The 22,429-nt window shown below is 41.5% G+C and overlaps 2 protein-coding genes, 1 non-coding gene and 1 pseudogene across 6 annotated transcripts; 3 read left to right on the top strand and 1 right to left on the bottom strand.

Moving 5' to 3' along the window:
• Positions 1-399, bottom strand: LOC127192983 (profilin-4-like; annotated as a pseudogene).
• Positions 400-1,886: 1,487 nt separating this feature from the next.
• LOC127193538 (small nucleolar RNA SNORA70) lies at positions 1,887-2,020 on the top strand. The gene has a single exon (XR_007831173.1). It is a non-coding gene; the product is annotated as a small nucleolar RNA SNORA70 (small nucleolar RNA).
• Positions 2,021-2,642: 622 nt separating this feature from the next.
• Trmt10c (tRNA methyltransferase 10C, mitochondrial RNase P subunit) lies at positions 2,643-3,944 on the top strand. Its single transcript, XM_051150055.1, has one exon. It carries the CDS (start codon positions 2,689-2,691, stop codon positions 3,916-3,918), a length of 1,230 nt encoding a protein of 409 aa, XP_051006012.1. The 5' UTR covers positions 2,643-2,688; the 3' UTR covers positions 3,919-3,944.
• Positions 3,945-6,926: 2,982 nt separating this feature from the next.
• Positions 6,927-21,414, top strand: Pcnp (PEST proteolytic signal containing nuclear protein). Of its 4 annotated transcripts, XM_051150051.1 has the most exons (6): positions 6,974-7,077; positions 12,941-13,117; positions 13,193-13,355; positions 15,537-15,611; positions 19,584-19,639; positions 20,978-21,414. In XM_051150051.1, the coding sequence occupies exons 2-6, from the start codon at positions 12,948-12,950 to the stop codon at positions 21,102-21,104; spliced, it is 591 nt and encodes a 196-aa protein (XP_051006008.1). In that variant the 5' UTR covers positions 6,974-7,077; positions 12,941-12,947; the 3' UTR covers positions 21,105-21,414. The 4 variants fall into 4 exon arrangements, with proteins under 4 accessions (XP_051006009.1, XP_051006010.1, XP_051006008.1 ...); XM_051150052.1 differs by lacking the exon at positions 12,941-13,117 and having other exon boundaries at positions 6,927-7,077; positions 13,141-13,355; XM_051150053.1 differs by lacking the exon at positions 12,941-13,117 and having other exon boundaries at positions 6,958-7,077.
• Positions 21,415-22,429: the final 1,015 nt, after the last annotated feature.

Here is a 22,429-nt window from a genome sequence, read left to right as displayed (position 1 = left end):
TTAACATCCTCTATTTCTTAGATAATCTCCCAGCTTCTCTGTGGCTTCCACGCCGACACTAGGATACATGCCTGCAGTGTAAGTGGCCACCACAAGATTACTTCTGGGTCTCCGCCACTACCACACCAGTGTTCTCATTCTTAGCATAGAGAGAATGGTATCTGCTCGGACACATTTGTAATCCTCCTTTTCCCTGAATTACAACCCTTCCCTTCGGGTTATCAATGGGTTTTTGGCGAATCCATTCACAAGTGTTCGAACATCACTTGGCATTATGCTAAATCCTGGTGATGTCACGCACAGGCTCCTTTCATGGAGTTCGATGAGGGCTGCACTGTCCACATGCTTTGTCACCAACAGGGCATCTAACAGTAAGTTTTTCAAGTGACTCAGGGTTCCTCAGCTCTGAACTGGAAACTGTAGTTGAAGCCTCCACGTGTGAGAGACTACAAGTTTTAGCATCAGATCGTGTCCTGAGCTTTAAAAGCAAAAGTCCATTCCTATTATTTCAAGTACTCTAGGGGCAGGAAGGTCACAGGTTCAAGGTGAGAGAGGATGAATCTCGTTGGTAGAGCTGGAAACATAAAGCCTCCCACTCAAGCCTCGGACCCGCCTAACCGGGAACTAAAACACCAGGAACCCAGGGCCACCGAGCTCTTTTTTCTGTTTTCTTTTCTTTCTTTCTTTCTTTCTTTTTTTTTTTTTTAAGATTTATTATTTATACAGTATTCTGCCTACAAATATGTCTGCATCCCAGAAGAGGACACCAGATCTCATTGTAGATGGTTCTGAGCCACCATATGGTTGCTGGGAATTGAACTCAGGACCTCTGGAAGAACAGCCACTGTTCTTAACCTCTGACCCATCTCTCCAGCCCTTAAGTATGGTTTTCAACAACCATTTCAGACAGTTCACAATTAACTCCCTGTATCTCTGGTCAGGTTGTCCCATGCCTTTGGTCTCCTAAGGCACCCACATGCCCGCACCAATAACCAGCCCTACACCGATGTACATACAGAACTTTTAAGATAAAATCCTTTTAAAATTAGGTTTTTATAGTGAGAGTGGTGGGGCAGGCCTATAGTTTCAGACCTCGGGAGGCTGAGGCAGATCTGTCTGGAGTTTGCCAGCCTGTGCTAAAGAGTGCAGACCCTGTAAACAAATATTTTTTATTTTTAGGTTTTAATTTCTATATTATAAGAAGTCTCTCTTTACTAGTTATAAGAGAAAAACTCAACTATATTTTTATTAATTAATTACTTTATTCATCTTATGGGATGAAAGGCCTACACTGCCATGCCTGGACCAAGATAATGGTTTTGAAATCCCTTTGTCAAACTCAGGGCCTCAGGATACTAAGTTAAATATTTCTCAGAGTCTGATATCAGTGTTTTTATTTATAAATCTTTAACGTCTGGTTGGGTTTGGGTTTTGTTTTGTTTTTGTTTTTTTTGTTTTTGTTTTTTGTTTGTTTTTAAAGATTTATTTATTATTATGTATATAGTGCTCTGCTTGCATGTACTCCTGCAAGCCAGAAGAGGGCACCATATCACATTACAGATGGTTGTGAGCCACCATGTGGTTGCTTGGAATTGAACTCAGGACCTTTGGAAGAGCAGGCGGTGCTCTTAACCACTGAGCCATCTCTCCAGCCCCCTTGTTTTTGTTTTGAGATAGTGTTTCTCATTGTAGCTCTGGTTGTCCTGAAACAAATGCTGTACACCAGGCTGGCCTCTAGCTCACAGGGATCCACCTGCCTCTGCCTCCCGAGTGCTGGGATTAAAAGCGTGCGCCACCACGCCCAGCTGCTTAGGAGTGAAATTAGTGCTATGCAACATCTATCTTTTTCAAAGGTTTCACTTTGTGCTTCAGAAATCAATTGCCTTTTGCAGCCAATTAAGCCGACCAGCTTCCTTTCCTCGTGGGCGTCTGGTGTGCAGTGGTTGCAAACAGCATCCTCCTGGTAGTGTATGCAGCCTGCTGAATGTGCAGGTTGCCCAACGGGACCTTGGAGACAGTTTTTAGGTGGATAATCATGTCTCATCTCAATGCTAACTCCACCCTAGGCTCTAGACAAATCCATGGGGTTTTTGCTGGGTGCAGTGCTGGGGTTCACATTGGTCAGGTCCTAGAGTCCATCCTCTGCATTTGCTGTCCACCAAGCTGCAGAATAAGGAATGTGTGACTGAGGCCCTGCTAGAACCAACTTCAGCTTTCCTAACAGCCAGAAGATCCACATCTTAGAGAAGTGGGGCTTCACCAAATTTGATGCAATGTTTGTTTGTTTGTTTTGTTTTGTTTTTTGTTTTTCAAGACAGGGTTTCTCTGTGTAGCTTTGACTGTCCTAGACTCACTTTTGTAAACCAGGCTGGCCTTGAACTCACAGCGAGCCGCCTGCCTCTGCCTCCCAAGATGCAGACAAATTTAAATCCATGGTAGCTGAAAGATGATTTGTCCCTGATGGCTGTGGGATCAAAATATCCCCAATTGTGGTGGCAGACCCAGCTTTTCTATGGACTTCCACTGCGATGAGTCATGTACCCCACTAATCATGTTCATCAAAAAATCCCATATACAGTCTGAGGGAGGGAGGGAGACCGACCAGTTGGACACTGAAAAAGTTTTAAAAATCTTTATCTAACTTAATTTTAACTTTCCTTTTATAGGGGCTCCTCACATTTCTTCAAAATGAATGTTACCGTCTGTTTCCTAAGACCTTTTGCCAGGTTACTGGTGCCATTTCTCTTTCATAGGAAGAGAAGGGTTTCACATTCAACAATTCTGCAGAGATATATGTCTTCCAAAGTACCTTCTTTGTCTTGTCATAATAAGGACAGTACATCCCCTCCTGAACAGCTAGAATTGGACGGGTGGAAAACTACAATGAAATCTAGCATTCATGAAGATGCTGTTTCTGTGGTCTCAGACAAAGATGAAGATTCTCTAGCTGCCACCAGAGAATTAATTGAGATGTGGAGATTACTTAGCAAAGATGTCCCGGAACATATCACTGAAGAAGAGCTGAAAACACTTGTGGAATGTACTTCTAAATCAGCCAAAAGGAAGTACTTGAAGTATTTATATCTTAAGGAGAAGGCAAAAGAAGCTAAGCAAATAAAGAAGGCAATGAAAGCAGAGGCCAGGAAGGCCAGGCTGGTAGAGATGCCGGCGGGAGGACAGCAGGACTTCATGTTTCTTCGGCTCTGGGAATTGCGGAAGAACTCTGCTCTGGGCTGGAAGGGTGTTCAGGCTATGCAGTTTGGACAACCTTTGGTTTTTGACATGGCTTATGATAATTATATGAAACCAAGTGAACTTCAGAATACTGTTTCTCAACTTTTAGAAAGTGAAGGATGGAACAGAAAAAGTGTTGATCCTTTCCACATTTATTTCTGCAATCTTAAAATAGATAGTGCTTATCATAGAGCGTTAGTTAAACGTTATGGAGAAAAATGGGACAAATTGCTCATAACAGCAACAGAAAAGTCTCCCATTGATGTATTTCCAAAGGACAAGATTATATATTTAACTGCAGATTCTCCCAATGTTATGACTACCTTCAAGCATGATAAAATGTATGTAATTGGATCATTTGTTGATAAAAATATGCAAACAGGCACATCCCTCGCCAAGGCTAAACGGCTAAATTTAGCAACGGAACGCCTTCCATTAGATAAATATTTACAGTGGGACATTGGTAACAAAAATCTCACCTTAGATCAAATGATCCGTATTTTGCTCTGCATGAAAAACACGGGTAGCTGGGAAGAGGCTCTCAAGTTTGTTCCCAAGAGAAAGCATTCTGGCTATCTAGAGATTTCTCAGCATCCTCAGGACATTTTGAGGAAACTGAAGAAGACAAAGACTTTAAGTTCCTTTCCAAAAGGCTCCTTAAATGCACGCACATGGAAAAAGTGACCTGAATGCAAAAATGTGATAAGCAAATAGATTGGAAATAGTTAAAATAGTGTATTTCTTTATAAGTGGAATTATTTCTTAAAAGTAATCTTTCCAGACTAAAAGTAAAGGTGTTTTTTTGGTTACTTGCTTGATTTTTTTGTTTGTTTTGGTCTTTTAAAACAGGGTTTCTCTGTATAGCCTTGTCTGCCCTGCAAGTTGCTGTATAGATGAGGCTAGCCTCCAACTCAGCAATCTGCCTTCCTCTTCCTACCAAGTGCTGGGATTAAAGGTGTATACTGTCTGCAGAGGCAGCCAGAGATACCCTTTCTCAAAAAACAAAAAACAACAAAAAAACCATAAATGTGTGCCACCATTGCTGGACTATGTCTTATTTAAATATCTGCAAAACTTTGAAAGTATGTTTTATTTGTTGTAAAAAAAAAAACAGTTTATAGATTCATTTAGAATTGAATAAAATAAGATAGTTATATCATTGTGTTAGCTTTTTCTTAAACAGATTCTTTGTTCTTTGTTCTCTTTTTTTTTTGTTTTGGAGGTTGTTTGTTTTGTAGGGATGGGGGGCGGGGAGTAGGGAGGCATGTCTCAAGTAGCCTATGCCAACTTCAACTCCAAATTCTCTGCTTCCACCTCTCAAATGATGGGATTATCACTGTGCCTGGCTCTATTACACATAATTCTTTTTTTGTTTTATTTTACACATATTCTTTATCCATGTCAAACTACTTTTTCATGAGAAAAGAGGAAGTAAAACTTTCTAAATGTTTGATGTAGTAGTTATGAAATTAAAGCCTGTATACAATGCTGGGCATGTTATAAGCACTAAGGTAAGGTATATTGCTTAGCACAATCTTGGTTATCCAAAAATTGGTTTTCCCTGGCATGTTGGTTTCCATATACCATCAGAAATGAGTTTGGGGGCTGGAGAGATGGCTCAGCAGTTAGGAGCACCGTCTACTCTTCCAAAGGTCCTGAGTTCAATTCCCAGCAACCACATGGTGGCTTACAACCATCTGTAATGAGATCCGGTGCCTTCTTGTGGTGGGCAGGCACACATGTGGGCAGAATACTATATAAATAATAAATAAAATCTTTAAAAAAAAAAAATGAGTTTGGATGTAAAACCCATTTCTTTGGGGGCAAAATGCATCTGGATTAGGATGTGGGTTCTTGCAAAGAACTTGAGCTCCCAGCATCACACCAGGTGTCTCACAACCACCTGTAACTCCAGTGGATCTGACACTCTGGCCTCTAAGGGTACCTATTACCAGATGTGGTATATACCAATCACACAGGCGTTAACACACATGAATACAAACACTGGAAAAAGTATTTGGTTAATGGATACTATTACATTTTTTTTTTTGCTAGTGTGACTGTGACGTGCATGTGTACCCATGAGACCAGAGGAAAACATCCCTTACTGTAGTTACAAGTAGTTTTGAGATGCCCAGCATGGGTGCTGAGAACTAAACTTGCATTCTGATGGTCCCAGCCACATGGTTTGGATTCTTGGGTTTTTCTGGAAATGAAAGCCTCAACAGCAAGTCGGAGGCCAGCCAAAGTTACACATGACACTCAAGATTAGGAGTAACCTAGGGTGGTATATCGTTTCTTTTTGAGATGGGATCCTAGGGTATAGCTCTGTCTGGCCTTAAACCCACAGACATCCATCTGCCTTTGCCTCCCAAGTGCTGGCATTACTGGCACAAGAAATGTGAGAATCTTAGTTTGTAAAGCCATACAGGAGAAATGGTAAAACAAAAGGAACTAAATACATGATAGTTTGCCAATCACTTTAGCCATGCTAAAGTGAACTGAGAACTTCGACTTAGATAACAAAGCACCTCCCCCATGCTCTACTTGAAACTTGCGTTACCCATTCACAACTACAGAGCAGCTTTTATGCAGGACAACCCCTATACAAGGTGCCATAAAAAGCGGCTGCTTTTCAGTTCTAATTTTTTGGTGAGTATGTGTTGATGTGTACATACATGTCTTGGTTTAGTTATTTTGAGACATGTTCTATGTAGACCAAGCTGGCCTCAAGGTCACCTTGCCTCTGCCTTTAGGGTAAAAGGCATGCACCACCATCCCAGGTCCCACTGGTATGGTGTCTTACACAAACAAGTTTGGCTGACTTAGTTGCGCTGGCTGGCCAGGAAAACCTAGAGATCCTCCTGTTTCAGGCTCCCCAGCACCAGGTCTAGAGGCATCCCACCTTTTATGTGAGTTCTAGGAATCTGAACTCTGATCTTGAGAGGCAAGCACTTTACCGTCATCCATAGTACTCTGGGTTTTTTATTTTTGTGTTTTAGTTTTGGTGGCAGGATCTTTTTTTTTTTTTTTTTCTTTCTTAAAGATATATTATGTATACAGTGCTTTGTGTGCATGTACATCTGCAAGCCAGAAGCGGGCATCAGATCACATTATAGATGGTTCTGAGCTACCATGTGGTTGCTGGGAATTGAACTTAGGACCTCTAGAAGAACAGTCAGTGCCCTTCACCTTTGAGCCATTTCTCCAGCCCATGTGGCAGGATCTTTTGTAGCTCAGGATGGTTTTGAATTGGCTACGTAGCTAAGGATGGTATCTTGGCTGTTGATCACCTGTTGAAGAGGTACTTGTACTGTTTATTTGGACACTGGGTCTCTTGCATCCCAGGCTGATCCTACCTCGCTCTCCCAAGTGCTGGAATTAGATTTCTGTGTCACCACCTCGTTTATGCAGTGTTGGAGATGAAACCCATCGACGTTTTTGCAATGTTAGGCTAGCACTCTGCCAATTGAGGTACACACAACAGCCAGCTGCAACCACTCCCGAGTATGTAAAAACCTAGGATTTCACCAGCCGGCCCACGATAAAGCGGTCCATACGAACGCGTACCTCCCATCTAACTATGCAGTCGCGCCCTGCACCCACCACCACACACCCCGTTCCCGCCGCTGCAAGCCAACGACGTCACATCCGTTTCCGTCTCCCGTTCCAGAACCGCTCTAGGCTACAGCCTCGCTGGCCTGCCCAAAGCTTTGTGGTTGCTGGGCGGGGTCGTGACGTCCTTACCCGGGCTGCAGGGGGAGGCCGCGGCGGGGAAGATGGCGGACGGGAAGGCGGGAGAGGAGAAGCCAGAGAAGCCGCAGCGAGCCGGAGCCGCCGGAGGTGAACACAACCCCAGCGTCGCGGGCTGCGGGGGCTGCTCGGCCTTTTTTTGGGCTTCCCGGGGTGGGGGTAGGGGTGCTTAAGGCATCCCTAGCGCAGGCGGAGCCGGGCCCAGATGAGCGCCGGGCACGCCCGGTGTGGCCCGCGGGGATCCAGGCCCACGTCGCCTCCTCCGATCAGAGGGCTCCAGTTACCATCCGGCCCCGAGAAGGGACGTGGGAGACCGAGCCTGGGGTGGGAGCCGGAGCGGCCGTGTGCGAGACAAACAGCGGAGAGCTCAGGGCCCGCTGCGCACTCAGGGCCCCGCGCGAGGGAGCGCCGAGCCGCTGCGGCGGGCACTGGCCGCAAGCCGGCTTTCCCAGGGCGCCGGCCTCTCCCTTACACGTAGTTAACATTTGATGCTCCCTTTGGGCTGCGGAGGTTGGAAGATCCCAGCCCACTCGTTGCTGTATTTTCCGACATAACATTTATAAACCCTGCGATGGGATAAGTCCTCGATACCGGGAGTAGCGGGGCGGGGGGGAGGCGCAGGGGGAAGGAATCTGGTTCAAGGAGGAGCTTGAAATTAGGGATGATTCGCTTTCTTTGCAAGATCTGTCTTAGGCTGCTAACCCTATGTCAGATATTTAGTTGGCGTAGTAGTCAGGGTGTGATCTCTCTGTAATTTGTCACGAAATTACACTCAGATTATAGCTATCTTTTCGTTCCTCCTACCCCCGTAATGTTTGACCGTGTGCATACAGGAAAAGAAACGCGCAGTCTCTCTACCCCTACGCCCTTTTGTCGTACCGATAGTTAACACGTGTGAGCGGATCATAGTGTCTTGTTTGGAATGTTTTAATAACTCACTCTTCTAGATCCCTTGGGTCTTAGCCCTGAAATACTTACATGTGAGAATATATAGGTTCAGTAGCGCATAAAGGCAAATACTAGGATCCACCAAGTTTCTTAAATTGTCGGGCCAACAAAAATTCCTGAAAAGGTGAATGTAGTGTTACTTTGTTCTCAGAATTTGCTTCTTTAAAAATATGTACAGTGAGTGCTATTAGGCGAGCTGACCCCATCCCCCTTTGTCTGGTGGAGATGGGATCGATCTGCTTTAGCTTCCTGAGTACTGGAATTACAGGCCCATGGCCACTTTGTCAGGTCTCTTCCCTCTTTTAAAAAAAAAAAATAGTAAAATAGGTGAAGGAAAGTATTCTAGTTCTTAGTTACTTTATAACTCCATAATTGTTAAAAGTATTTTTAGGGAAAACTGTAGTCTAAAGTATCTTAGGTGGCTTTGAATTTAAGATCCTTTTAACGTGACTGAGAAAATTGTTTTAAGGTTTTCCATTTCAACAGTGTTAGGGGTTGTATAGATTACTTTGCCAGTCAGCATTGAAAAATTATGGTCTTTGTTGGTAACTGGGCACACGCCTTTAATCCCAGCACTGGGGAGGCAGAGGCAGGCAGATCGCTCTGAGTTTGAGGCCAGCCTGGTCTACAAACTGAGTCAAGGGCAGTCAGGGCTACACAGAGCAACCCTGTCTCAAAAAAAAAAGTTGCATTCCTTTTTTTTTTTTTTTTTTTAAATAATTTGCCTCATTTAATTTGATTCAGTTAAGGTTGGACATTTATAATGAAATTATGCAGAGGAATCATGACTGAAACATTTCACCACATAGATAGGACTGAATTGATAACATTTGTGGCAAGTGTTCAGCTCTTTTGGAAAACCTTGTCTAATCTTGGCAATTTTTCTTCCGTGGCACAGCCCACAGTGTTGGAAGGAGTGTTTTTTTTCCTATCTGTTTAATCTTTCTATTGATGCTGGAGATTGAACCCAAGGCCTAATATGCTAAGGATGCACTTCAATGCTGCACCCTATTTTAGTAAGTAGAATATTCCCACAGTTAAAGTTACAGTGTCTCTACTCGAGAGGCTTTTTAAACTACCCCCTCTCAGACCAGTCTGCTTGGGGAGGCTTCTTTTTTTTAAAGACTTATTAGACATTTTTCTTTGGTTATGTAGCTCTTTAAATTAAACAGAAATTTAGGCGAGCAACTTAATGCATAATCATAGCCATTTCAAGGTGGCAAGGGTTATGCAAGAGCTACTTAAATAATGTGCACTTTTCCTGTGTCAAACTCAGTGCCTGGAGCACCTGGCCTGTCATGGAGCTACTCGGGTCCTTGTTTTTTGGTTTTTTGTTGTTTTGTTTAGTTTCAGATGAGTAAGCTACCGGAGTCCACATGGTTCATGAAGAGTACCTTTACCTTTGTGGAATTACATTTTCTTACCAGGCTTTCCTGCCTCCACCCAAAGTAAAGCACCATTGTCTTCTGAAGCCAGGTCCCATCTCAGCAATTCAGTGAAAAAGAAAAACTTCTAGAATGATGTTTGGTTTATTTGACATTAACCTGTACACTTTGTTTGCTTAGAATCAATATGAAGTAGACAGAAGTCTTTAAATATTCTTTCATTTAAAAGTTAGCAGTTTGTATAATTATGAGTTACAAATTGAAAGGGTTGGGGTTAGAGAGAGGACATGGGTTCAATTTCCAGCACCAACTTGGCAGCTCACAACTGTCTGTAACTTCAAGATCTGACACCTTCACACAGATATACATGCAGGCAAAACATTTTACAGTGCATGTAAACTAAAAGTAATTTAAAAACAAACTGCTAGGGCTTTCCTATTTAAAAATGCTTGTTCATTTATCCGTTATAACTCAACACTACTAAACTCACAATATTAGTCAGTAGTCATTCAACATTTGTTTTTCAAAGTTTTAAGATACAAAGTGTCTTACTAAGCTTAATGCTGAATCCTAGCCCTTTGGACACAGATGCGGGAGCACCCCCAGGAGGTCACTAGGCACTGGAAGGACTCAATCCAGATCCACGTTACATAGTGAACTCAGACCAGCCAGGGCTACATAGTGATACAGAAACAAACTAAATGGCTCAATAACCTGAAAGTAGAGATCCTTGATGGAAAGTGCCAAATACTAAAGTAGTGCATATTTAGAGAACATTCCATATTTATGAATTAACTAGTGTTAATATTCAATAATAGATTTCAAAGTTCACATTTGATTGAAATAATTTTCTAATGACCTATATTTGGAATTGCAAATATTTTAAATTACAAATATTTTATATTATTTTATTGGTTTCTCGAGAGAGGGCTTCTCTGTGTAACAGCTCTGGCTGTCCTGGAACTCGGTCTGTAGTCCAGGCTGGCTTCAAACTCACAGAGATACAAATATTTCTATAACAATTAGTAGTAATATATTTGTCTGCTGTTTTCCCATTTTAGTCCGATTTGTTATTTTTCTAAATGTTTTGTGTATTTTGCTACATAATTTCCAAGAGGACTATATGAAGAGAAAATGACCAGCCTGTGTGCCACATTGAACCTACTTAGGCTGAGAAATAAGAGCTAGTGCTATGCTCAGCTTCTTCAGTCCCTGCCATCCTTATCTGGTGAACAGAAAGTGCTATCTAAGTACAACGTGGACTCTTTTAAAAGATTCTTTAAAATTATTTGCGGGGGGAGGGGTGTTGTTTTGTTTTTATTTGCTTGGTTTTTTTTTTTTTTTTTTTTTTTTTTTTGGTTTGTTTTGTTTTTACCTGCTTTGTAGACCAGGCCTACCTGCCTGTGCCTCTCAAAGCTGGGATTAAAGGCATGCACCACCACACCTGGCACACAGTTATTTGTAATCACATGCCTCCATGTGGGTGTGTACATGAATACAGGTGCCCAGTAAGTCCAGAAGAGTTGGATCCCCCAGAGCTGCCTAGTGTGGGTGCTGGGACTCTAACACAGTCCTCTGAAGATGAGTAAGGTCTCTCAACTGCTGAGCCATCTGCTGATTTTTTTATAGCTTCATATAAGAGCACAGAATACAGTTGGGTTGATGCCAATTACTACTTTAATATACTTGATTAAGATTGCAAGTAAAATGCACAGGACAGGGTTTCTGGAATGCCCTCTAGACCAAGGTGGCCTCAGACTTACCCTTTCCTGACCAGGTCACCTGAGTGTGGGGTTTACAAGCCTAGGCCAGCTACCAGTTTAAGAAATTCTGTTTTAAATTGGTCCTCAGCTACTGAATCGAAGTCTTTCATTCTTTTAATTCAGGTACTTTTACATATAAACAATAGCACTCCAAGAAAATAGTGCTACCTTTGTCTTTTGGAAATCCCCAAACTGAACCCTGACCCAAAGAAAGTATTTTATCTACCTATCCATTTATCTAGGTTTTGTTTGTTTTGGTTTTGTTTTTTGTTTTGTTTTGTTTTTGAGACAGTTTAAAGAAAGTACTTAATTTTTAAAAATCTGTACAAAATCAGATATTCTATTTAAAGAGCTTGTTGCTGAACTAGCACGGTGATACAAGGCCATGATCCCAGGTGCCCTGCAGCTGAATCAAGAGGTATGCAAATTACAAGCATGCCTGTCCTTAGTGCAAAACAGCAAGACCCTGTCTGGAAATGAGAAAACTATTTGGGCATGTACGTTAGTGGCATAGCACTTACATAGCATGTAAGAGGCCCTGTGTTCCATCCTCAGCACCACAACGTACTACTTAATCTTTGGTTTTTATGTTATTTTGTATTTAAAGTTTTATTTATTTATTATTTATACAGTATTTTGCCTACATGTGTGCAAGCAGACCAGAAAAGGGCACCAGATCACATAGATGATTATGAGCCGCCATGTGGTTGCTAGGAATTGAACTCAGGACCTTTGGAAGAACAGTGCTCTTAGCCTTTAAGCCATCTTTCCAGCCTTTCTTTTGTTTTCAGATACAGGGTTTCTCTGTGTGGTCGTGACTGTACTAGAACTCGATGGCCCGAGTCAAACTCACGGAGATCCCTGATTGCCGAGTGCTGGGATTAAAGGCATGCGCCACCACTGCCCGGCTAGTACTGCTCAATCTAAAGATGCACCCTTCCGGAACTGCAGGAGCCAAGACTTGAGTCTTTGGTTCTTTTACTTGTCAGTTACTATGTTTGACTCCCAAACCCCCATCCTTTGCCTCATCTTCTTAAATGTGTCAAGGCAATCATTTAGAGCACCTTCTGTTTGTCTACAAGTGAGTTTGACTCACTGTCTCAGTGTGTACCCTGTAGGGTAGAACTAGAGAAAAGATCAGCCAATCTTCTGTCTCTCTGATACGTTCTTAAATTGTCTTATACAGCAAGCCTAAGATACTCAGGATATGAAGTTATTGTTAAACACATATAAGCAAAATTACTGAAAGACATCTTGCTTTCTACATCTACATATATCTGTGTTCTTCCTTGGACGTTAAGAGAAAATAATATATAAGCTACTCAAAGTCTGACTTTGAATAGCTCTTACAGGTAGCTTAAAACAGCTACTAGACCAGCTTTCACTGTAAGATGAACTCTCAGGAGATTACCTTGAAGTTCTTTTTCAGCTCCAAAGGCTCTGTAAGGTCTGTCTGGAGTAACACATCACTTAAGAATATACCTAGCTGGGGGTGTGGCTCAGTGTAGAGTGCTTGCCTGGTGTATGCAAGGCCCTGGGCTCGGTATGGGGAGGGAGGGAGGACAAGGCTGTGGGCTGCACTCACAGTGTAGTGTAAGTAGCAGTGGTCATGTGCGATTAGGCCTGTGTTACTGAAGCTATTAGAATTTGTTATCCAGGTGTTTTATCTTGCCACATGATTATTTGCAAGTTAGTTTATAGAAGACAATCTGTTGATCTGAATTTCTGAATATCAAAATGCCACAAATGGAAGCAAGATTAATGTACAACGAATAGGGTAATGTTTAGCTGATGGGTATTTACTTTTGTGAACTCTGTTGTTTATAATTTTTTACATTGCTCTGTATTTTATGCTAGTTAATTCATGGGAACCTCTTGTACTGCCACACAATCTCAGTTCCTGCTGTACAGTCTAACAAGCAGTGAAGAGACTGTTGGGTCAGTAGGTGACAGCTGCAGAGGTATCTTCCTTGTAAAGATGCTTTTTGAGGTTGCTGCTCCCATCAATCTGCTCAGTAAAAATAGCTCATCTTGGTAAGTTGTTTCGACTTCACCAGGACCTGAAGAAGAAGCAGAAAAACCTGTGAAAACTAAGACTGTTTCTTCCAGTAATGGAGGGGAAAGTTCCAGTCGCAGCGCTGAAAAGCGAGCAGCTGAAGACGAAGCTGCAGACCTCCCAACAAAGCCTACAAAGATGTCCAAGTTTGGATTTGCCATAGGTAGTCAGACGACAAAGAAAGCATCCGCCATCTCCATCAGACTTGGAGCAAGTGTAAGTTGTTTTCTGTATGCTGTTGGAATGGCCCTCAAAGACTGGTTTCATCAATCTGCTTTTCCTAGTATATATATAGTATATATAGTAAAGCAAGCATTAAAAAGGAAAAATGCTTTAACTGGCTGTGAACTTACATGAAAATAGTCAGGAATTTATGAACACATTAGGAAAGGCCTATGAATTCTATATCAGGGCATTTGAAGAAAAAGCCATCTTGTAGAGAATGCATACAATTAGAATTTTCCTTAGTTGGACAAACTCTCTGAAAAATAATTGGGGATGTTTTAAAAAAAACTTTTGCCGTTGGTCTTTTAAAATTAATGGTTTGTATTGTATGTTGTACTATGGCTCTGTTCTAGAGAAAGTGCTTAGCATTTGAGAGAGAGGCCTTAGAGTTAGTACCTAGTATCACACATCCCAGATCTAGTCATAACTCTACAAATCAGCTCTTTGTAACATAAAGGTTTAGTGTAGTAAGTTATTCCTTGTTTGTTTTTTTTAATTGGCTGGTTGTTTTTTGTTTGGTTTTGGTGTTTCAAGACAAGGTTTCTCTGTGTAACAGCTCTGGCTGTCCTGGAACTTGCTTTGTAGACCAGGCTGGTCTCGAACTCACGGAGATCCGCCTGCCTCTGCCTCCCAAGTGCTGGGATTAAACGTGCGCCACCACTGCCCAGCTGATTTTTAATTCTTAAAAGGTCAGGTGCATATGGTTTTATTTGTGCTGTAGGTGTTCATTTCAGAGATATTTTTAAATGAAAAAATTAAATTTCAATTTTTTTTTCTCTTTAAAAAGGAAATTTCATTCTGAACAAAAAGATTATGACATTTTACTTCATTAACATTTTTCTTTATATCCTCTGGCTCTTCATCTTTTTTAAAACATGAAGTGCATAAATACTTGATTTGTAAAGAATAGTATTTTACTTACTTGTCAACTTTTTTTTTTTTTCTTGGTTTTTCGAGACAGGGTTTCGCTGTGTAGCCTTGGCCATCCTGGACTCACTATGTAGACTAGGCTGGCCGCGAACTCACAGTGATCTGCCTGCCTCTGCCCCCCGAGTGCTGGGATTAAAGGCATGCGCCACCACGCCCAGCTACTCGTCAACTTTTAAACATTAGGCATGTACTCAAATAATTCTAATTTGCTGCAGCACACTCGGAGTCCAGTTTCTCCTTTTTATAAATAATAGGCAGGAGTTAATAATTGTTAAGTGGTCGAGTTAGGTTCAGGAAAGCCTATTATGGAAAGTTTAAAATAAAAAGTTTGGAAAGCAAAAATCAAAGTGAGGCCTTAGGACCTAGTCATAATGGGCCTGTACAGCATAGTAAGGAATCTTAAGACTTAAGCCGATTAGCATTTTAGAAACATCAATAGTCTGAAAAAGTATCCGAGCGCACGCCTGTAATCCCAGCACTGGGGAGGCAGAGGCAGGCGGAGCTCTGTGAATTCGAGGCCATCCTGCTCTACAAAGTGAGTCCAGGCCAGCCAGAGCTGTTAATACAGAGAAACGCCATCAAAATTTTCTTTTCAAGTGAAATCCACCAAAGTAGGAAGAATCACTCACAGGTACCTGTCTGGAGTAGGAGCATCAGGAGTCTGAGGATGGAGATGGTCTGTAGAAAGCACTGTCCTGGAAGCCAACAGGAATATTTCGAAAAAGGAGCTGGTAATTAGATTCACATGTGGCACACTAGTGACGGTGACCATGGGAGCTTATTGCAGTGGGATATAAAAGAAACGCATGGTGAGAAGGCTAACTGGGACAGTGAGAAGAATTTAGGTTGACCAGAAAGAGGCAATGGAGAGGAACATGATTGCAGGCCAAAGGGAGGAAGTCAGTGGGAGAGAAAGGCGGGTGATGCCCGTGTGTTCTGAAGGCGCAGTGCAGACCTGCGCAGGTCACTGTGGGGCACTTACCTCTTCTGTGTGTACCCCTTAGCTTAACTGAGATTAAGCTGCAAATCCTAATGAGTGAGAGAAACTATTAGGTATATAAAATTAGTAAAGAAAACCTACCTGCTGGTAGTCCATATTTTCAGCGATGTAATGCATTTGGTGTAAGCTTATGAAATTATAAAAATGAATAAAATTGAACCTTCTAAGAGCTATTATGTTTTTATTAAACAAGTCCATATAAATTTTACTTGGGATAATTCTGTTAAATATTTCTTCTTCAGAAGCCTAAGGAAACGGTTCCAACTCTTGCTCCAAAAACTCTTTCAGTAGCAGCAGCTTTCAATGAAGATGAAGATGTAAGCTAATACCTGTTTTATTTTACTTTATTTTTAAAGGTGGTGTGCATGCCCAGGCTGTGTGTGAGTTGGTGTGTGCATGAAAGGCATGTGTGCAGCGGTATGTATATGGAAGTCAGGGGACAGCTTCTGGAAGTCCGTCCCTTCCTTCTGTCCAGGGTCCAGGGCATATTTCAGGGTTGTTCGGCTTGTTTCCCTACTGAGCCATCCTGCTGGCCTTGATTTTTCACTTTAACTAGTCCATATTAAGAAGATAATGGCCGCTGGAGAGATGGCCTCAGTGGTTAAAAGCATGCACTGTTCTCAGAGAACCTGGGTTCAGTTCCTGACACCCACATCGTGTGGCTCACAAACACCTGTAACTATTAACTCAGAGGCATCCCGCTCCTTTAGCTTGCACAGGTACCTGCACACATGCAAATCCCACACAACACACACTTACACTCACACATAGTTACAAATAAAATTTTTAAAAAAGAGAACATAATACTAATAGAAAATTAGAGTTTATACTAATGGTAGTTAAAGCGATACTCGTAAATTTTCTTTTTGTAATGCCTAAGAAAGTTGGGCTTCTTTTGTTATTTCTTTTTTGGGGGGAGGGTGGGAGGGCTTGGTCCTGAGCTTAGTGCCTTTTAAATGCCAGGCAGCTATTGTACCACTGAGGCATATACCCAAAACTAAAAGCTGGATGTGTCTTGTTTGTTCATACAAGTGTATGTCACTAGTGCACAAGCCACCATGCCTGGCTTTATGAGTTTTCTTTTTTTGTTTGTTTCCTTTTGGGGGGTGAGGGGCTGGGTGGTTTTGTTTTGTTTTTTGTTTTTCAAGACAAGGTTTCTCTGTGTAGCCTTGTCTGTCCTAGACTCACTTTGTAGACCAGGCTGGCCTCGAACTCACAGAGATCTACGTGCCTCTGCCTCCCAAGTGCTGGGATTAAAGGCGTGCGCCACCACGCCCGGCTACAAAATTTCTTTTTGACATTTACTTGTGTGTGTGCACACATCTATATACGCATGTTCACTCGAATGTATAGTGGTCAAACAACAACATGTGGAGTTAGCTCTTCAACTGTGTGGGTCCCTGGGGTCCAGTGTAGGTTCTCTGACCTCCTGGCAAGCGCCTTTAATCCCATTAGCCGTCTCATGCCTGACCTTCAGTGTCTTGTGACTGGGCTCTTCAGTGACTGCTTGCAGAGTACAAAGAGCAGCTGTAGCAGGAGCAGCAGTGCAGGCGAGTCCGCCAGAACTTCCTCTCAGTGAATGTTTGTTTGTTCCAAAGTGAGCTTGAGGCTTCTCTACTATTTTATCTGTCCCAGTTCGCTTGTGCCCTTTACAATGTTGGCATCCTACCATAACACGGACGGTCAGTGGAATCTTTTAGTTTTTCTCCAGTTTGTGAAAGTCGTGGTCACACATATATCAGGCTGATGGGGCTGGTTTTGAATTTCAAAGCCTTTTGCCCCACCTCTCATGTCTTGGGATTACAAATATGTACCGCCACACCCAGTTTTTCTTTTCCCTTTCTTTCTTATTTATTTATTTATTTATTTATTTATTTATTTATTCATTCATTCATTCATTCATTCATTCATTCATAAGGCAGGGTTTCTGGGTTCCTCTGTATAGCCCTAGCTAACCTAGAACTTGCTCTGTAGACCAGGCTGGGCTTGAACACACACAGATCCACGTGCCTCTGCCTTCCAAGTGCTGGGACTAAAGGTGTGGGCCACTGCACACCACACTCTTGATTTTTACGTGGTGTGGAGGATCAAACCTGGCTAGAGCCTGTGCATACTAGGCAAGCTGGGTTTAAAGGTGTATGACACCTCACTTGACCATTTTGTTTTTGTCTTTGAGGCACTACCTCTTATAGCTGAGGCTAGCCCCTGAACTCACTAGGTAGCCAAGGCTAGCCTTGATCGTCTTATCATTCTACTCTACTCAGTTGATGAAGGGAAAGATAAGATAGAAAGTAGGGAGAGTACGTAAGTGGGAAGTGTTGGCACCCATATTGCAGCAGTGCTCCAGGGGGACCATCTTAGCAGTGTGCTCTCTTTCACGTGTTGACTCTGCCCCTTCACAGAGTACACGCATTCATCTTTGCAAATTGAGAAGTGGAAGCACAGCCTTAGGCTACGGCTTTGTTGTTCAAAGTTAGGCATCATAACTCATGGTTTAATTTTAAAGAAATTTGTGAGTTGGTTTTGTTTTTTAAGACAGAGTCCACTCTATCTATAGCTAGACCTTGCAAAACTCTGCCAGCCTCTGCCTCTCCCTCCTGAGTGCTGACCAGCATTCTTAAAGGTGTGCACCACTGGGCCTGGCCCTTCTCAGTTTCGCTTGCTTTTTCTTTTATTCTTTGTTATGGCTCAAAAATACCAGTGAGGGAGACTGGAGATATGCCACAATGTTAAGGGTGCTTTCTGCTCCTCCAGAGGAAATGAATGTTCTAGCACCCATGTCTGGCAGCTTCCAGCAGCTGTAATTGTGACTGTAGGAGGATCTGTGGCTTCTGTTCTCTCTCCTCCACAGTAGAGTCAGTTAAATTTTTCTTTTGTGAATATATACTTTGACATTTTCTTGAACCACTTACTCACAGACACCTAGGCAGATTCCGTGTCCTTGCTAGTGTGAAACGTGCACCCAAGAATATGCAGTTCACATTTCTCCTTGACATAGTTGCTTTTATTTATTCATGTATGTATGCATGTATGTATGTATGTATGTATGTATTCATTACTTATACAGTAGTCTGTCTGCATGTATGCCTGCAGGCCAAAAGAGAACCAGGTCTCACTATAGATGGTTATGAGCCATCCAGTTGTTATTGGGGATTGAACTCAGGATCTTTTGAAGAGCAGACAGTGCTCTTAACCTCTGAGCCATCTCTCCAGCCCCCATAGTTGTTTTCTTTCTGTGGTTATACTTACAGGTTTTTGAGGAACCTCTTGTGTTCTGGTTGTACAAACAATTTATATCCTTGCTAATTAGTAAATGAGAGTTGCCGTTCTCTTTATCCTACCCAAAATTTGTTTTTGTGAGAACAGCTGATTTAAAGTGGTGTGTGTGTGTGTGTGTGTGTGTGTGTGTGTGTGTGTGTGTGTCTGCGCGTGTGCGTGTTGGTGCTCATACATATGTGTACATATATGTGAAGGCCAGAGCTCAGTATCAGGTGTCTTATCAGTTAGTTTCTCCGTTTTTGTTTTGGTTTTTGAGGAGGGTCCAGTTGGCTTGGAACTTGATGATTCATTTAGGCAGGCTGACCAGCAGGCCCCTAGAATCCCTTCTGTGTCTACCTCCCAATACAAGAATTATAGCTGTCATAGCTATAGCTGGCATTTGAACTCAAGGCCTCATGCTTATTGACTGAGTCATCTTCTTAATCCCAAGATTAAAAGAAAAGGACAACATATTAATTGTACTTAGTGGACCACTGCTGTTTCCAGGTCACATATATAACATGTAGAACACAGGAGTTTTACTACTTTTTAAAAAGTAAATGTTAAGATAATTCACTACTAAGCCGGGCGTGGTGGCACACGCCTTTAATCCCAGCACTCGGGAGGCAGAGGCAGGCGGATCGCTGTGAGTTCGAGGCCAGCCTGGTCTACAAAGTGAGTCCAGGACAGCCAAGGCTACACAAAGAAACCCTGTCTTGAAAACAAAACAAAACAAAAAAAAAAGATAATTCACTACTTTTCTCCTTTTAACAAAATTGATGACATTAAAACACATGATAGACAAAAAATGTAGCATTCTTGCCAGGCATGATAGTGTCTTTAATCCCAGCACTCGGGAGGCAGAGGCAGGCGGATCACTGTGAGTTTGAGGCCAACCTGGACTACAAAGCAAATCTAGGACAACCAAGGCTACACAGAGAAACCCTGCCTAGAAAAAAAAAAAATAGCATTCTCATAACCAAGTGAATTAATAATTTGAATGTATTCATCTCAATTTACTTGTTCTACAGAGTGAGCCGGAAGAAATGCCTCCAGAAGCAAAGATGAGGATGAAGAATATTGGAAGGTACTATAGTTTTTTGTAATTATTACAGTACTATAGGGAAACCAAGGGGGAGAATAAATTGCACATGTTTTACATGAGTCCATATTATGTGCATATGAGCCAACAAGAATTTAAATCTATTCATAAGCCTTAAGTCTATGATTGAAATAAAAGCAGTTCCATGGCTGCCAGCCTGCTGTTCTCTTTAATAGAATATAAATTTAGAAACATATCTGATACTGTTACCAGGCCCAAATGAAGTACACACACACTTTTTTGTATTAATTAATTAATTATTTTTGAGACACAGTCTCATTATGCAGCCCTAGCTGCCCTAGAACTTGCTATATAGACCAGGCTGGACTTGAACACCCAGAAATCCACCTGTCTCTGCTTCTAGAATGCTAGGATTACAGGTGTATTCCACTGAGCCCACACATATTTAAACATAAAATTGAAACAGGAGTTCATATAAAACATGACTGCACATTTCTTTGACAGATATTTGGATTCTTATTTCATTTTTACAAATATTGTGGGGCTTTTTTGTTTCTGTTTTTTAAGATTTATTTGTTAATATACAGTGCTTTGCCTGCATGTGTGCCTGCACACCAGAAGAGGGCACCAGAGCTCATTATAGATGGCTGTGAACCACTATGTGGTTGCTGGGAATTGAACTCAGGACCTCTAGAAGAGCAGGCAGTGCTCTTAACTGCTGAGCCATCTGGTTATAAGTCACCAAATTAAGTTTTTTAACCTTATTTGTGGGTTCTAGGTCACTTACGTTGCAAGATTTTGTTTGTTTGCTGCATGGGAATTGAACCCACAGTCCGATATTCTGGATATGTACTCTACAACTGAGTTTATTCCTCCAGCTCTCAGCGGCAGTTTTAGAGCTCTAACAGTATCTACTGTTAATTGTGTATTAGCGTTACCTTAAATGTGTCTTGAAAATTGCGCACTTGATTGTGGAGTACAGCTCAGTGGTAGAGCTCTTGATCAGCGTGCACCAGTCCCTAGGCTTTCCTCAGTAGCACAACAGAACACCAGGGTCGCCCCACAGAAAAGACAAGAGACAGGTGGATCTCTGCATTCTAGGTCAGCCTGGGCTAACAGGGAGACACTGTCATGAAAAGTCAAGACAGTACAAAGCACTAGGTTCCTTTTCCATTCCTATCCTCACTGCAGATACACTGAATGTAAAGTCTTAGCCCTTTATTAAAAGGGCATTGAAAAAAAAGTCTGCAGGGACTTCTGCTATTATCTTGTATTTGTAATGAATGCTAAGCAAATGGATATTAACAAGTTTAAAGCAGACCACGACAACAATTTGAATAAACTGACTTTCTTTTAACACAGGGACACACCAACATCAGCTGGACCAAACTCCTTTAATAAAGGAAAGCATGGCTTTTCCGACAACCAGAAGCTGTGGGAGCGAAACATAAAATCTCATCTTGGAAATGTACACGACCAAGACAATTAAATGAAGTGTTTTGAGATTGGGGTGTGGGTGGGTGCGCTTAGAAGGAACAGTCTCCTTTTATTAAGAAAGGTGTAAGACTAGCTTTGGAGCCGTTTTTTATTCTTTTCCTTTTTCTTTCTTTTTTTCTTTTTTGCTTTCTTTTTTTTTTTTTTAAGATTGAGTGGTACACTAATAAATGAGAGTTTGAAATTAGAGGTAATTTATGTTTTATATACAGATTTCAAGACATTTGCTAATTTTGTAGCTTCATGTGATTAGTTTCCAAAGGTTACAGATAATAAAGAGATCAGAAGTGGTACCTTTCTAAGAATTGCATATTTTTTTAGACACTATTATTAGCACATTAAGAGGAAAGCCAAAAGTTATTGTCTGCTTAAAACTGTGAGCAGTTCCTCTCCTGAGTTCACTCCCTCATGATGTAAACTGTCTGGCTCCCAGGGACAGCCTTACAAAGAGGGTAAGGCTGAACTGAGACGACAGTGCTCCTGGACTATTGACTGAAAGTGAATTTAGGTTAAATTCCCCGTGGGCATTTCATTTTGCTTTGGGCTATCATACACTAGAATTGCATCGCTATCAGTGGGTACAGATGCTTTGCTCTTTTGAAAATAATTTTTGTCAAAAATTCTTCTGTGAAGTACTTAGTATTAGAAACAGCCCACTGTGCTTTACTGGAGCTTGTCTGTGCCGAGGGCTCTTCACAGGACACTGTGTGCTACCAAAGGCGGTCATTTTCTGATTGTGCTTCTCTGGGGTTTATTCCAGTTCCTGTAAGTATTTCCACCAGAACTGATTTGAGGCAAATCAAAGGAAGCTGTTTCTTTTAAAGTATAAACCACCACCAAAAATATAAATGTACATACTGCTTTAAGTATTTGGCTGGCTTTTATTTTTTAAAAAGTTTAAATACCAAAAAAAAAAAAAAGAAAGAAAAAGAAAAAGGAAAAAAGGTATGACATTGTATGAAGATCGATGAGGCAATGCACTTTCTGTGACTTTTGAAGCATTTAAGTTACTAACTTATTAGATCCAATTTGAATTGAACTCACAAGATTTCTTATCTTTAAAACTCCATGGCTTATTTTAAGTATATACATACTGACCGGTGGTTTCAAAAGCACATTTTTAATGAATGAACTAGGACAGAAATGCTTCTTCAAACACATTGTCATTATGAGTCTCACCACATGTACTCTTAGATTTGTGTATTGCAGGGTGTTTGTTTTGTATTTTGTATTGTATATGGGCTTTTAAAAACATGACAGTAAATGCATCTTTATTAGTCACAGACAAAAGAAATGATAAAAATTCCTTGAAAATTACAA

The sequence above is a fragment of the Acomys russatus genome, chromosome 8, assembly GCF_903995435.1.
Source record: "Acomys russatus chromosome 8, mAcoRus1.1, whole genome shotgun sequence".
Classification (NCBI taxonomy): Eukaryota; Metazoa; Chordata; class Mammalia; order Rodentia; family Muridae; genus Acomys; species Acomys russatus.
Note: the sequence above shows the minus strand (reverse complement) of the source record. Positions and strands in the feature narration are given on the sequence as shown.